At 38.9% G+C, this 17405-nt stretch overlaps 1 protein-coding gene across 1 annotated transcript in view; it reads right to left on the reverse strand.

Annotated features, from left to right (window-relative positions):
• Window positions 1-17405, reverse strand: part of LOC104505903 (dachshund homolog 2-like) — an 81630-nt gene that overhangs the window by 41122 nt on the left and 23103 nt on the right. Inside the window, exons 4-5 of the mRNA XM_010146663.1 lie at window positions 14006-14141; window positions 12095-12175 (exon numbers count right to left, since the gene is read on the reverse strand). Of these exons, the coding sequence (XP_010144965.1) occupies window positions 12095-12175; window positions 14006-14141 (217 nt within the window). The remainder of the gene's footprint in view (window positions 1-12094; window positions 12176-14005; window positions 14142-17405) is intronic.

Below are 17405 nucleotides of genomic sequence, written 5' to 3' on the forward strand. Positions count from 1 at the left end.
GCCAGCTTTCTGTTGAGTAGGTGCTGGAATCATATAAAACAGCAACTTATAAAAAAAAGTAAAATGGTGAGTTCCCCGGCCAAATCAGTGATCTTTTTTCAACTAATTATTTTTCTTGCTCAAAATGAAGACAGTTTGTCTTTGAAAAGCCTGTCTATCATTAAAAAAGAAAAGTATTGAAAGTTTTTGAAACAACTATAACAGATGTCATAGTAGTTGAAAGTACAATTAGAAAGCACAACGCCGCAGAAATAAAACTTCAAACAAAAGCGGAAAGAGTTCTTTGTGCACATCAATAATTCAGAATGATTTAAGAACTGTTTTATAGATGCAAGTGGAACTCTTTCTGTCTATATATAAATTGAATGTGGTCTTTATAGGCAGACAAAAAGAGGATACAATCCTTTTAAATTATTTTTAGGATAACTGTTTCCACAACAAACATCATTATTTATCAGTTTTGAAAAGAAGCCAACTGCTAACATTTGAAATGCACTAATCTTGGCACACCACACAGAAAACGGTAATCTCCCCCCTTTTCAAAACCAGTTTTGCATTTCTTCTACACATTTCACAAGTTCTTATCTCAAAGCCCATGCAGTGTTACCTATTTCTATCAGAAATCATTATATTGTATTTCTAATCACCTTCCCATAGCTAATTTGGTAACTCAGGAAAGGAAACATTTATTGCTACCAGATGCTGTTACCTTCCTGCTCACTCACATGCTACTATAAATTGATTCAACAGCCTGGAAAACAAGGTTTAATATGTATTATTTTGCCTTCTGGATTTCTTCTGTGATTATATTTCTCTTTAGATAAACAGTCTCATTTCAGTGATGCAAACACTAAATTTACAGCTACTTATCGGCCAGGATGTACCCACACCACACGGTGCAGTGCCATGTAGTGAGACCGGAGAGTCTGCCTGCTGCGGGCAGTTCAGCCCCACTGGCCGTGGGGCTCCCGCTGCCGCCAGCCCCACCGCGGATGTACCGGCTGCCCCAGGAGAGCAGGTCAGCCCTGCACCCGGCCGCCCTGCTGCTGCTCCTTGGCCAACAGCGGTTCCCATCGGGCACGTGTTGCACAGCCCATGCTCCGCTTCTCCGGAGCCTGAGACATCCGCCGGCCAGATCCCTCATCCTACCGCCTGTGACAGTATGAGCCAAACCTTTGAAAGACACACTTCAAGTTATTTCTTCCTTAATTAGATTTTTAAGGGTGAGCTGGAATAGCCCATGGAAGAGGCAGAAGAGGTTTCCCTGAACCTGATGATCTCTGTTTCTGCATTTCTCTATATCGTTATGTCCATATGTAACTTGAAGTAAATTTTCTATTCGAAACTACCTGCACTGTTTTTCTCTGTCCCTTTTCGTTCTTTTGTAAAACCCCTACATGCTAAAATGGGTTTTTGATGGATATGCAGTTTTGTGTGTAGAGAGATGAGATTTTCCTTTTCAGATGAGAAGGAAGATGTGGGAATAAATGAGGCTGTAAACTTCCTTAAGAGGAGATGGGAACAGACATTTTTGTAAGCCATAATAAAGAGAATCCAGTACCTCAATAGCTTCCACTTACACATTTGAACATCAGAACACAATTTCACTGAGTCAACCAGAATACAAAAGTGGCTGCTTTGCTGCTCCCTACCGCATGAGACACCATGTGCTGTCCTTGAGACAGTGGAACACTGACAAGACACAAAATCTAGGAAAACTACAAACTTCAAACTTTGAGACTTCAGTTATCTATCATTAAAATTTATTAACTCATACTTTTGTAAGTTAGCTCACACAGCTGAAAAAAATACACAAAAATTATGTCAATTTAGCTGCAACTATTACAGAAAGATAATCATATTTTTCAGATACTTAGGACTGTTTAGATTCAGCATTTTAGGCAATTAATGATATATAAGCTGCTAGCTGTGCAAAATTAAAACTCCAGCCTGATTTATAATATATTTAAGAGATGCTATATAGGCAGTGATGTTTACAGAACACTCACCCTAAAACAGGGTGCTGAAAAATTATCTTGTATAATACCGAGAATTCTTCTTATGAATAAGACTATAGTCTAGAAACGCCCAACTTAACTTTCTGCTGAGATTTCAACATGTGTGTATAGAGAGATTAGTAACAAATGTTCTTGAAACAATACAACTATCTCTCAGCAACTCACTGACCAGTTTATGAGTATTGGTGGCTTTTTTTAAATATCAAAAGCTTTGTACAAAGAAACAAAGGAATTAGGGCATGATGGAATCATTGTTAATGTTATTATTACTGTTATTTCACAAAAATATTATGCTTTCCTTAAAAAACAGCAGTTAAAAGAAAATTCAGTATATATAAATACACTTTTATAGAGTAAATTCAAGCTCTCCTTTCTGTCTAAATCCCTTCTGCCTGTAATGCTGTAGGCTATCTGACAATAATATCAAAAAGTCAAACAGCAACTCTGGGGACTCCTCTTCTAATATGTGAATTCCTCCACACTTTCGCATGGAGGGCACCTTCATCGCAATCACTTTTTAGATTTTAAAACTAACAAAAAACCAAAACAACAGTAATAAATATAGGCCAATCTCCTAATTGGCAGATTCTAAAATGTCTCCAAAGGTTACAGATGTATAACATGCTCTTTTCTGAGCAATTCAGATTTTCTGACCTCTCTGAACAGACACGTGTACACACACATATTCCGTTTTCTGCTCCAGCTCAGCCATCAGCCAGAGATGCTCCATCCTCCAACATATTCTGCATCAAAAAGGCACCTTCTACCACACCAGAAGAGGCATTCGTCTGAACTGTCATTAAAAATTTTACGGTTATGTACCCCCTCGCTGACCACACTCCCCCCAGTAAGCCATGGGATACGTCAGCAAATTCACACAAGCCAAGTCGAGCTATCAAAACACTGCACAGCAGGCCAGGTGACGGATAAAATAGACTCAAAACTACACAATATTTTATAGATTATAACATCTCAAAATACACCTGGAAGCAGAATTTTATTTATTAAACTACTTGTTATAGCCTGTCTTATTCTGTCAACTAGAAGAAAAAATTGCTTTGGAAACTATCATCACAGTGACTACAAAATAAAAGAGGAAAAATACATCAAGTTTGTATCTCGAAAGCAACACGCAACGGCCAAGCATGACCCAGGAAGTGAGCCTGGGGAATTTTGTATTGGAATAACTCACTGTCTTTCTAGCTTTGTACTCATTTGCCTTGAATTTCAGAATTCTAATGTCTAAAAAGGTTAAAGCGTGAGTGAGCCTGTATATGTGCAATATAAGCTTTTATAAAAACTATACGTTTTTAACACTTCTCACAAACCCAATTAAGCATTACAAATACATCACGAATGAACAACATCCTCAAATGACTTCGGAGCCCAACTTCTACTTTAGTGGTGGACAGATACGGTTGGACTGGATGATCTCTAAGGTCTTTTCCAACCCAGTGATTCTATGATTCTACTTTCAAAAATGGCTCAGTTACTGATTTTCACAGGTATTTATGCAAACTACAGTTACAGAAAGAGGAGTGATGTCTCACAAACTCTCAAGTCTAATCCTTCGAGCTAAAGCTACGAAGGCGCTGTGTGCTGGGCACAGACGTGTCGATGAGGCACTGATGAGGTCTCTAAAAAGAACAACAGCCAATCTCAGCTGCCTTTAGCCCTCTAAATCCATGCCCTAGGTCCTTCTGGCCACAACTGTTTTGGCTGTGAGGCTTCACTTGGGTCCTGTTTGGAGAATGTGAGACAGATGATAAGCTCACAGATGACAGTACTTCTTGGCTGATGGTCTCATGAGCCCCAAATGGAGTGGCCATTTGAGAGACAAGAGTTCTGTTTTCAAATGATCAGACTATTGGTTTGGGATTATTTAGTAAAGCATTTTGGGGAGGGGAGAAAAGACACAAAGCAGCTCAACAGAGTAGCTCATAATGCAGCAGGCCAGGGGACCTAGCTAAGGAGCCTGCTCTCATGAATATTTAATCCCTCAGGTGAAGCAGAACAGTTTATCTGGAGACAGAGTGACAGATGCAATGCAGAGACACAGCAGCCTGGAAGAGGCTTCACTTAGGAGATTCAACCTCCCCCTACAAACTGAGGAGTTCTGAGAAGGAAGTTTACTGCCCACAGAGCACCCCAGCGATGGGGTATCCCAAATACAGCAAGGCACACGTGTCTCTCCTTCCATCTTTTTATAGTCCTAAGTACCTGCTACAAGAAGAATATTCCGAGCTGGAACTCCTCCACAAATGTAAGCGCTTGCCTCCCTCCTGGTGGCAGGCACCAGCCTCTCAGAGCGACCCAGGCAGCCCCTCCTGGGGGCACTTCCCAGCACCAGCCAGCTTGCTGGGACAGGTACTGATAAAAAAAAGTTTCCAGACATATTTCTATGTACGTAGTTTTCTGTGTGAGGACAGTAAGGTTTTGGGTAACATACATAATATACTTGCTAATAATTATTTTACATATTTACTTGCTGATTCTTACACTGTCTCACCCATGCATCTACGTGCTGCAGTATTAGGAAGAATCATTAAAATAACATCAAAACATTAGTACTGAACTTACTCAAAAGTGCAGGGAGTGTCATGGAAAGAATTCAAACTGGGCCATTTTTCTTCAAAATAAAGTGTTTGGTTTAAATAGCTGAAATGATACTGATTGCTTACCACTGTGGCCTCCCACTCTTTTGGGTATGATGCTCAATTTCCAAAGCACACCTGACCATACGGAGAAGCTACAAATAGAACTGTCCATCCCCGGAAATAAATATGGCTATAATAAACAAATACTAACACAGTAAGTAGTTCTGTAGTGGTGCCCTCTGCCCCAACAATTGAACACAAAATCCGATTTCCTTGAAATTACAGCCTGAGCTGGCAGTGGTCCGGACCTCCTCATGTTCCGCAGCCCCAGTGGCTTCTGAGTTCAGTATGTGGGTCACACCAGCTCTGCTAACAAGACACCCCGTAACTTTAGCGATGTAATTCAATGCAATGTCTGGAATATAATGAAGAACACACTTGTTCTGGTTTCACGACTACCTATCTATTTCAAGAAGATAATCTTTTTCCACTTCCAATCTCAGGTAAGTTCACTACTTTCTATGTCCACTAAGGATTTATTACTTCCCATGATCAGGCCTGGAGCCAGGCCCACGGCTGTCACCGTGTCACTCGGTGTTTCACCGGTATGTAACATCCACCTAAGGGCGAAGCGACAAACTCCAAAGCCTAGCTCACTATTTGTAATCCTTACAAAAGAAACCTGTATTTTATGAAGTGCCGCTTCTATGAATTTCTTGAAGGCCTTCCTCAGACACAAATACTGCAGACCTTTCAAAATCACCAATTAATGATTTTTGTCATTAATTCAAAATTTTATCTGTTCACTTAATTTGGCCTAAATCAAATGCAAGAAATATGCCAAAAGCATCTTTTCCTGTAACAGACACCTGTAGTGAAAGCAGAAATTGCTGACTTCTAAGTAGTTTTCTAGTGAAGAAGTGTTCAACAGGAGCCTGTTGTCCTTGTGAGAAACGACACAGGTTTTTTCAACACAATATACTGTCTGTACAAACACAAATTTTGAGGGGTGACAGGCTAGACTTACTGGATGAGTTCAAACAGAAAAGAACCTCCATGCCCGTGTGGTTACACACACAGTTTCTCAGGAGCGGGTTTGGTGCCTATGGCTGGCTCAGGGCACAAGCAGAGGGAGGCTGAATCCCTGTCAGAGCACTCCCAGAGATCTCAAGGAATTCTGTAACACGAGAAAACCATTCAGCAACCTTTCAGGATGCATATTTTTCAGATCTTACTGCTCGTAATGAGGACTGAAGGCAAACTTATTAAATAACTCATAGACATTAAGAATGTCACCAGCTGCAGTTTCCAGGTTAATGACTTCGCATCAGAGGTATTATGAACCAGAGGATTCAAAGGGCCAGTTTTAATATAAGTGCTAACTCTAAGGAAAAGATTCCCGGGCCTAATCCAAAAGCTTTCTTAGGTCACTGGCTGCCAATCAGCAATTTTTCTCTCCTTTTTATGCCTCTCAAATCTGATATAGCTCAATAAGATGGATCTACCTAAAACTCAATTCACAGTATTGGAGGAAAAATGGAAATGGTAAACTCTGAAGAGACAATCTGACTTTGGAGAGTAGGTACCTTATTTCTGTCTTATTTCATTCTTATCTGCTCATTTTATTCCACAGACTCACACAAATACCTTACTTAAAAAATCGGTCCAAAGCCTTTTCAGGAAGAAAAATTCATTACTTCAGCATATTTATCTAAACTCACAATTTGTAGTGTTTAGACATCAATACTTTAAGGTCACTGAAATCTAATAAATAAAACATATTAATAAATTATATATCAATGTAAGAAACTGTCTTGGTCCAGCTGCCACGATAATTATGACGCAGGTATTTTACTCTTCAGAAAAAATGCAATCTTAAAAATGATTCTGCAAACCAAGTTCTAATATAAACTTAATGTAAAAGATGTGTCCTTGGAATACTTCACTAGATCTTGCACAACTGCCCTTGTATTTATAAACATCTGAGCAACAGTTAAACACACATCATAACCTTATGTGTCTAAATGCTTTAAAAATTAAAGCTCTACCATTACTTTCTACTTACACACATTGTGAATCTAAGTGTTAATAACAGTTTGCCTTGGTTTCATGGGTTTGGGTTGTTTTGGATTGATTGACTGATGAAAAATCACATCTACTCTTAGGCCACCATTTTAACAGCTGTCAGTTCACTTGCAGGTTAAATTTAACAACAAAAAAAAAAAACTTGTGGAAAAAGCCTTTTCCCAGAATAGAGCACTGTGCTTCTTATCTTTCAGTATTCTCAGAGGACAGAAAATGTACAAATCTCACTGAATTTTCCAGCGAACATTTGCACTGCGCATGTCACTCGGGGCTTTTGGAAGAAGGAACCCTTGCAACCTTTAAACCCATGTACTACTGCAGCCACTGCTTATGAAACGACCCCATACACACACCTAGATACCAAAAGGAACGTGACTTCTCTTCTAATTTGGGGAGTTTTCCATGTAGCTCAAGAGGAGATTCATGAGCATGTTCGTGAAGAAAATTGATTTTTTTCCCATTGTATCTTTAACTTGCAAGTATCGGTACGTCAAAGAAACACCATGGTGAACGTTGGAAATGTCGGCACCTATTGTACACTGTGCATACACGCTGCGTGGTAGAGCTCCCTACTCCTCTTTCTCTTTCTTATTCCTTGCACTCTCCACCTGGATGCTTTCAGATTAATTGTTGGAAGAGTAACACTCTCCGGAGGACACCCCCAGCACCGGGGCCTGTTGCTGTTTCAGGTGTTCTGCACCTGCTCGTTCTCCTCCCCTCACATCCTGAGTAACCCAGTCCTTCGGCAATGATTAATTTAAATGGCATAAAACCTCTTTTCCACTAATGAAACACAATAAATAAATAGTTATTCTTTCATTACCATAGTTTCTGCCCATCTGAAAATATTTCACTCAGCTGACAGAAATGATGCAAAATTCCCATTTCCTTGAAGTAATAAAGGGAAAGGTGTTCTTTAATAAAATGAAAAGGGATAGTTGCCAGATGCACAGTTTTGGAGACTACCGTCTATTGGAAACATGAGACAGAGCCCTTGAGTGCAGATTTCTGCTCTGAAGATGCAGACAACTGGGCCAAAGGAGGCCAGCATCGCCCCCGGGCAGCTCTGGGAAATTCAGAGCGAATCACTTTCCCACCAAACAACCTTTACTTCTACTCAAGGACTGCCTGAACAATGGTTGAGTTGAAGATACTGGTCATTTAGGATATTTTCCTATGCAATTTTACTCTGGCTCCCTTTGGGTGGAGTGCAGCTCCAGTGCCCCAAACGCCCACGTCAACCCACACGTCCTGCTCGCCTCCCACTGAAACTGGAGCAGGGGGGCATGGCACCAGCACGGCTCCCACGGCATGGCATCGGCCCAGGAGGTACAGCACTTGTGCAGCCAGGGAGCGTGTACCATTCCCGTCTGGAGTAACAACCAGCAGTATTAGCTGGGACAGCGATGTTTCAGAATACCAGGCTTTGGCCAAACTGTTCCCACTAAAGACATCACGAGCATTCCCACTGGTTTCTGTGGCAAGGGTTGGGCCAGTGTCTTTTATTGCTCCATCCTATATGAGGAGTTTGAAATATTCCTTGTCATGCAGTCAAACAGAATAATTGTACCAGCATTTAAATCCGACTGGAAGGCACGGCCAAACTCTTTTCTGGCTCGTTTAACCTTCCTAATGCCAGCATTCACATGGAGGTTTCCATACAGCCTGTACGGGGCCGTGTGAAACACAATCCTTTCCCATACAACAGAGATTTTCTTCCAGGATATATACTGAAGCAGATGAATTAAAAATTTCGTTTCTGTGAGCAGTTGTGCAGGTAAAATGTAACTGCTTAAATCCAGACACAGCAGCTATGCACAATCAGGAAGAACTTGTGTTTAAGTTTCTGTAAACAGACGCTGGGACTATGTTTTGTGGGTGATTTTCTAACTCTGTTTCCTTTCACTAGTGATTTCAAAATAAAGTGCAGATTACTCTTCATATGGTTTACACTCAAACCCTGATATGGACACAGAGGCAAAATGTGCCATAATACTTGAAGACATTTGACAAAAACTTAACGATGTATTTCGGATAAAAAAAATAAAACTGCAGACCTATAAAGAGGTTTGACTTTGTTGTCCTCTAATGTTAAGCCTGACCATACTGCCTAAAAAGCTGATGAAAGGATGCAGAGTAATTGAGATTTAATGGCATTTTTCCTTTAAAAAGCTAAAAGGCAAGGTCTGTATGCCCCTCTGTGCTGCGACAGCCGCTAATTCTGTAAATTCTGCCCCACCAACATATGCAAACTGCTCAATATAATTGGAACAACCCCATATTAACTGACTTTTTAAAAGAAAAACTGTTAAGCTATATTCTCTTCAGGTCTAATTACACTGAGATTACTTTGATGAGAACAAAGTGGCACATTTTTGTCTGGTGCTGAGATCACTTAAGATGGGACATGGAAAACAAAAATTGCCTATCCTGAGGCATAGCACAGTATTTGCCTATAACAATTGCAATAACTTTTATTGTATTTTATATTAAGATTTTCACACAGATAGTACTACTGCTAAATTTTAGTTAGTTAATTTTCATTTGTTGCTATCTTAATTGTTACAAAGTGCTCAGATTTGCAAAGTAATATCAAGGTGTACAACACAAAAACATGTTCAGTCTATGCCTTCAATAATTTCTTTGTTGTTTGAAAACTTCCAACTTACAGCAAAGCTGGCATTTTATGGCCTGCAGAGCTATAAATCATTTTTAAAATCATGGTGATATTACTCAAAACAGATGTGAAAACATATGTTTGCCACGGCTGTATAAACCGCTTACTTGTCATACTTAATAAATGTTGATACTTTTATTTTAACTACATTCCTTCTTAATAACTTTGAAACTCTTTTCCGTGGTAAATATATTTTGCCTTAGTAAAAGTAATGGCAGGTTTTGAAAAACAAAGCTTGTTCTGTATACTGATTACACACGTATTTTTTGCTGAGCAACCCAGCACAGATCACACTCCTCAGTGACTGTCCACATCTGACTGAAAAACACTCAACGTGTTTGAGGTGCACCAGAGCCCAAAATAATTACACACAGGAGAATAATAATACTATTAGGAACAAAGAAGTGAGACAAATCATTGAGGAATGACAGCACTTGTACGGGGTGAGAGAAAGGCCCAGCACACACAGGCTGGGGATTTTCAGAGGCAGAGTAAGTCCATCAATTAACTGGGTGCTTGTATCCTATAAAACAGTGATTCCTACAGGAACTGTAATACAGGTCTGTCACACTGCCAAATGCAAAATCAGCTTGGAATTGCTGGATATATAATGTTGGTGCCTTTAAAATTTCAGCATTTGTCCCATTATAGTGTAGTCAAAAGGTTTTGGTCCTGGAGCTGTGGGATCACTTGAAAATTACATCTGCATTCAACAGAAAGAAATAATTTCTCATTCTCATGTTGTCAGAGAAAAATTTGAGCTGTGCAGACTAAGGAGAAAAACAGAAACCTTATTCCTTCTTTAAAATGATAATTTAACATTTCTCATGGTTTTGAAGCACTTTTTTTCTGATATAGGTGAATCTCTGAACACTAACTTCATCCTAAAAAAATGCCCTAAGTGCATGCAGAAGTTAACACATGTATAAAAACGTATTTCTCAGTACAAAATCAATTGAAGATAATACTATACAGAAATGTGAAACAGGAAATTAATAAACCTATACAACTTTAATCTTAAGGTGAATTATGATACACAAAATGTCAGTATCAGATCTTTGACATTTTGTACATGCTACAAGGAACATTCAGGAGCCTGGGAATTGGGTTCACAGGTGGTGGGGTTTAAATTATTTTCACGCTTTTTGGGATTTCTGAATTGTCTTTTCTCATTCTTAAACTGTACCTTCCTTCACCCGTCCTGAGTGACAGGACTGCTACTACCAATAACTACATGATTTGCCTCTTAGAACCCCATAGGATATTGAATTGTTTTGCTGAAAAATGACTAAACATGTGGCAAGAAACCATGCACAGTTCAACAAAATTAAAATCAACTACACTTTCCAATTTAGATTAAATACCTATGTAATTACTACAGAAATGCAATTTTTTAATCTTAGGTTGAAGGAACGATTGATAACAGTTTAGCCTCTGACGTTGGTCTGTAAATGCCAACAGGAGTCAAGCGGGAATGATTTAAGCATGATGATCCAGACAGAAAATTACCTCAGAATGGCACAGAAGGGCTCTTTTGGGGTTCATGAGGAAAGTGCTTAAATGCCTAGAGAAACCAGTGAATAGAAAACAGCTTTTTCTGCTTTCAAGAAGAGAGAGAGTTGAGTACGAAAATAGGAAGTATAAGGAGGAAGTTTCAGGTTCTTCCTACCCATGACTGGATCAGTCACAGATGTCTAAGGAATAGAGCTGATCATACAAAATCATGAATCTGCTCAAATAATTTTATGTAACTCTGGAACCACCAGGCACATGGAGCCTCCAAATTCTCTTTTGAGTAGCTCATAAAATCACCTACACCTGTCTTTTTAGTTTTCCCAAAAATACATTAAAATCACCTCCACCGAAATATAAATCAGTTTGTGTTCTCATTCATGATAAACTGTTCCAGTAGACTTGTAAGTACATTTAGCTTATGTTGTCTCCTCTTTGAGTCACTTCTCTGTCTTTTCCTTCGCATCTTGTTCACTCCAAAACTGTAATACCTCCCTCAGTATACGCCTTTGCAGTATTTTTCCAGTACTCACTTACCTTCAGGTTTCTTTTATTTCATTAACTATAACCCACATTTTTTTGCAGGCACTTATTTTGTACAGTGCTTGAACAAACCTCTCACCTACCAGTATGATTTATTTTTTGGTTATATGTGCAAGGAAACAAAACGGCAGCTTCTTCCCTGACATGCAGACACAGATGCCAGGCGCTCTCTGTCCCTACAGCACTTCCCCGAGCACGTCCCTGCCTACGGGACAATTGCTACAGGTCAGACATCACTCCTTCCCTTGCTGCCTCCCCTTTGTGAGGTAATGTAATGTTATTAGACACAAAAAATGGTCTATTTCCCTCACCTACCTGCCAGCATTAGAGAATTCTGCACACACATCCACTGTAGGCAAAGAAACAATACCACATGACTAATCAAATATTAGCTAGGAACTTCATAAATAATTGAGTCAAACGACCGGCAAAATATTAGCCCCATACTACATAAACAGACAGAAGCAAAGATCCGATTGTTTACCCTTCCTAAGGAGAACGCCACGTAAATTCACTGGATACATTATTCATTGCAATTAGGCACTTAGCTCTCTTAAATTTATAATATTATGTCATTGTACATGCAGAATACTAGAAAAAGGAATAAACCACATAATAAGCGTAATTAAGTGCCTGAGATGGGAAATGGTCTGTAACTTTACCTTTCTCCTTTTGTATTTTTTTTAGGCTGGTCCCAGTTTCTTGATCAACGAGTTCTCCTTCCCTGCTGTTGGTCAGCATAGCTAAAAAACATCAGAGTGCACAGATATATAACACTGCCAGTAAAATGTGTCAGAAGAGAGGAAAATAGTAAATTACATTTCCCCTTCATCAATATTTTGGTATTTTAACATTTATTTATAAGTTCTAAAGCAATGCACCATTTTTATTGTCCACAATAAACCATTTCACTGTCCCAGTTCAGCACTCGGAGCCAAGTGAAATAAATGAGCAAAACAAATTTGCTCAAGTTGATTAAATAAAGATACCAAGATAGAACGCAAATTACTACTCAGGTGAATGTGAATTCTTATGAAATGTTCAAATTAAGTAATTAGAAAAGTAATTCACAGAAATAATTTGTGGCAAAAGGATTACATTTAAGGATTTAAGTATTAGTGGTTATCTATAAAGCAGCAAGGTTAAAAAAAAAAAAAAGAGATATAGATAGTAATCCAAATTGATAGAGGACAGTGAAAAAACAATATGTTGTAGTGCTGAAAGAAATTTGTAACACCTGCAAGCTCAGAGAGAGGTGTTAATTTTGATTTCAGGGTGCCTATTTTCTTTGTTCTTATTTGATTAAAACATTTCCTTCTCTGCAATTAGCCAGTTATAAAACTTCAAGTTATTCCAGTGAGGACACTTGTTAAAAACTTCCACTGTCATATTTTAGGAAAAGCTTTTTTTTTAAATTGCAAAATTTAAAATATATCTATATTTATATACGTATCTTTATAACAGGAAGTGTTAGACTTCAACACAGACAAGTATTTGGTTTAACATAAATAAAGCTTAGTTTTCTTTAAAACACTGTCAGTACCATTTCTGGAGCCCAGAGGTGTGCCCTGTGTGCTACTACTATTAATAAAACCAGTTACAGTAGCTTTCAAAAGCTACAGCGACGACAGAAGTCCCTTTTTCTTTGTTGCTATGGGAAGTTACATTTCTGGTGCAGTGTATTTCTAGCCCTATTTTACAGAAGAAGACGGTGAGGGGAATCTACTTTGCAGTCCCTGCCCTGTGTATGCAGATGTTTAGGCGAAGTAGCCCAGGTTCCAACGACTAGTTTGTGTAGAGCCGACTGTGCTATGTAGTGCCATGGTGCTGCTGCGTGGACCGGAGTCAAAACTGGAAAATCCCAGCAAACAGCTGAGTAGTTACTTCCTGGGTGTGAAGGCTACGCTGTCTTACACGGACTGCACTGTCCCTGCAGTTAAATCTAGCTCAGCAGTGCCTGCACAGGCTCCAGTCACTGTGAAGACAGCAGTGTTGACATGCACTGACGTGAAGAGATGTTAATTGACTTGCCCTAGATCCCTCTTGGAAGCACCAAGAATAGGATCTAAACTTCCTCTAGACTGAATTAGCGTTCTAAACACAAGATCAATAATGCACAGACTGTGAAAGCTCTGGTGGAGAGACCAAAAAAACCCCAAAGCCCTCTGCCTTGTGCTGATGAGGGAATGCGTGGGCATGAAGAGGTTTTTGGAACAGAAAAGTCGTCATATAATCTGTGACTTTTCTGACATACATACAAAGAAAAAGATTTTTCATTTCCAGATGCCTTCAGAGACACTTGTTTACCCCAGCATGCAAGAGAAGTTGGTCGTTCCAGAGAAGGGGTGATACCTTTTGTGCACGGGTGGATACTGGCACAGAATGAACCTGAGGGGCTGGGCTCTGCAGAGTGATGAACCTAACAAAACAAACCTATAGTGATGAACTTTCTGGGGGTTTTTAGCAAGTGAGCGCTTTCCCCAGTTTCCCAGCAAAGAAATATTTGCCTCAAACAACTTCTGAAATTCTTGAGTCAGTAACCGCGAAGGGGTGTGAGGCTGCAGGGCACTAACCAATTCTGTCTGGTGTGTTGTCCAACTGGGACGGCGAGCTGGACACGCTGCTGCTCTGATGGGAGGACCCGTGGCTCCCAGGCCGCTGACTGTCTTCTAGGGACAGAGCTGGAGAAGGGCTGTCTTGAATCCTTTCCTTGAAACAGAAATAAAACAAGGTCTGTGCAATTTGATGCATGAACTTCACTGAAGTTCAATGAAAAAATGAAGTTGGCTAAAATAGCAAGAACAAATGATCTCTCCAAGATACAGAGTGAACAGAATTCCCATTGAAAGAGCAGTATAGTCTGCTGTGGCCAAACAGAGTATTGCCTTCCACATGCAATGTAACTGGGCACAGCTTTTCATCCTCTGAGTCATGACATAGCATTTGCCACCTCTTCCTTTTTTTCTTGGTAACTTCTTATTGTCTAACTTTTTCACACATGGGGACATAAAGAACATTATTTCATGTTGTTTTCACAAACTATTTTTAACCTACAGATACTAAAAATTGACATATGAGTCACATTTAAAATAACCCATTCAGATTTGTGTTATAAACAGTCACTAAATGCAGCCAAATCTGTAAACTCACTAGAATCTGTACCTCAATAAATTGCATCAATATCTTCTCAGCATAGCACCCACAAAATTCTAAATGCTGTGGCACTGGTAAGAACTTCACTTCTGCATGAAAAGCACCACTGGCTAACAAAAATAAGAAAGCGCTTGCAAATTCTCCAGTGTACATTTGCACACAAACCTTTGATGCTAACCTCTGATTTAAATATACATAGTACTTTAGGTAAGGGGGAAAAAAAGGGTAAGAAATCATATAAATTTAGCAAAATGAAATGCTGCAGTTCTGTGTATCTATAATTGCAGGTTGCCTGAAGACGACGTGGAGTTTTCAGCAGTAAAAATCTTTAGAAACAGGTTACACAAGCGTGACGTAAGTAATAATTCCTCGTGTCCTGGGACAGGCAAGAGATTATATGACCACTTGAGATCCCTTCCAACCCAACGATCCCACATTTTTCTGAATTAATTCAAAGTTCTAGTATCCTTAATTCCGGTCTCCAGGACCAACAAAAATGAGAATCTTCTAAAAGGGGCAGATCATGGTCTGACATACTCTAGACATTCTTATCTTAAAATCCTTCCTGTGCTTTAAATCCTCTATTACAAGTTCTTGAAAGCGTAATCCCGATGGAGACACACTAACAAGGACACGCTTGAATTTACAGAATTCCAGAAACTGCATGTTTGGAGTGGCTCTCATCCCTGGCAATCAGCTGTTCCCTGTGGAAACTCAGAACTGAAATATTACTTTCTTTTTTAAAAAAGGGAGATCCTCTTGCCCCCACCTCATTAAAACCCACAATTACAGTGTAATCTGGGGAAGCTGTCTCACAGGAACTTTGCAATTTTTCTGCCTTTCTAACCTATTCTCACAGATTTTTCATTAGGCGCATGCAATCTGGCTGCTTGGTGGCAACGTACCATGTGCTTTTGAAAATACACTCAACAGCATCTAACTTCTTACGCCATTTTCGCTGGACAGTATCCTAAATCAATAATACAGCTTTAGGAAGAGAATGGTAGATTCTAATAGTTTTTCCATTACAAACAGCTAGCATCGTAGCTCCTGTTCATAACCTACCGAGGCAATTCATTAGTAACCCTGGCAGTAAGATCGACATCTCAAGAACATTCTCTTACCCATTAAAACCACCCCTCTAAACCACACTCATCTTCATATTCACAGATACATTTGAGAATGATGCAAAGGGAATGTGAGACTGGATCCTCCTATGAGAAGGGGGCGGCAGTTGTCTGTTCCAATCACACCAGCTGAAAACGCAGCACTGAACGTGTTTTTAAGAGGATAGTTATTGTACATTAAATAACAACTGAGCCTCAAAATCATGTAACAGATGTGTAGCTATTACATAGCTGCTAATCCTCAGGGGATATGTTTTTACTCATTATCTGCTATTTAATGAACATACAATAACTAATAAACCTTAAAGGGAGACTTTTAATTGCAGTATTTTTGAATGCTAATTAAAAATGTTTAGTAAGTTTTAACAGATATGCATCTATTGTGCTGAGTCACGAGTTCTTACAATTATGAAAACTGAATGGTTTTAAACAAACAAATTTTCAAGTTCGGGGGGGAAAAAAGTGAAAGTCACTGATCTTAAAGTATCCTGTGTCGTCTTCTTCTCAGTCCCCGAAAAAGTGGTTTTACAGGTTACTGAGATGAGTGGAAGAGTAATAGAGTCATGACTTACTCTGGGGATGGGCTGCTTATTAATTTACTTTTACAATTCATATTCTTACTCCAAGAAATATTCTAAATAAATGATGAATCACATACATGCAAACCTGAGCTTATAAATACTATGGTGTTTTTTTTACTTTTGTGTAAATAATAGCTGCCAAATAGGTTACTGCTAACAGGCTACTACTCTGTAATTATATTTGCCTGGATTTCAGTTTTAACAGTCCCCCTTTGGCACAATTTCCCCACTTTTTACCACAAAGACTACTCAATTTACAATTAAAATACCATTTTGAAATTAATACTTTTACAGAAGAGTACACAGTTTAAGTAAATGTCATTGTCTACTGCAACCATGAAGATGAATAGCCAAGGAGAGGACATGCCAACTGTTCTGCAAAAAAAAAAAAAACCTATGAACAAATATGACTATGAATTAACACTTCGATATCACACAAACAGCCATATATGTCATCTTAAATGGGAGTTATCTGAGTAATTCAAAAGCTGATGATTTGGAAAAGCAAAGTATTTGAGCTCCTTCTGGTAACTGCATTTCCCATTGTCTCTTGTTATAAAATAATCTCTGCTTCAAGTAATCTGCCTTCAAACTCAGGGTCTTGGTTTGAAATGTTCAGGCAGAAATAAAAGTGTCAAATAATAATGTCATTCTTAATCACACAGTGAATCACTTTCTAAAAGAATTAGTTGATTATGTCATCTAGCGTCTTACCAGTTACAAAAATTTACATAGACAGGGAAGATACACTTTTGCCTATAAGCAACGAAGGAACTGAAATTTCCTCTGTATCATATGCACTACAAATGAGGATAGAGTATCATCCTTTAAGACTGCATATGGATTGAGAAATCATCTATTTCTAAATGTTTGTGTGGAAATGTAATGCTGAATTTCCCGTACTATAATGAATAACACCATGAACAGATTCTTTTTGCAAGTAAACAGATCCATTTTTCAGTCCTGTAATCAGTATGCATCTATTTAGCTACTTAACAGCAATGTGCTCTGGTTCATTAGGTAGCTACTGTTGTGTCTCAGCCTAGTTAAAATTTCACAGCAAGTTAATCTATTTTATTACAAATGAGAACACAAGTGATAATGTCCTCACC

The sequence above is a fragment of the Eurypyga helias genome, unplaced genomic scaffold, assembly GCF_000690775.1.
Source record: "Eurypyga helias isolate BGI_N326 unplaced genomic scaffold, ASM69077v1 scaffold7242, whole genome shotgun sequence".
NCBI classification, from domain to species: domain Eukaryota; kingdom Metazoa; phylum Chordata; class Aves; order Eurypygiformes; family Eurypygidae; genus Eurypyga; species Eurypyga helias.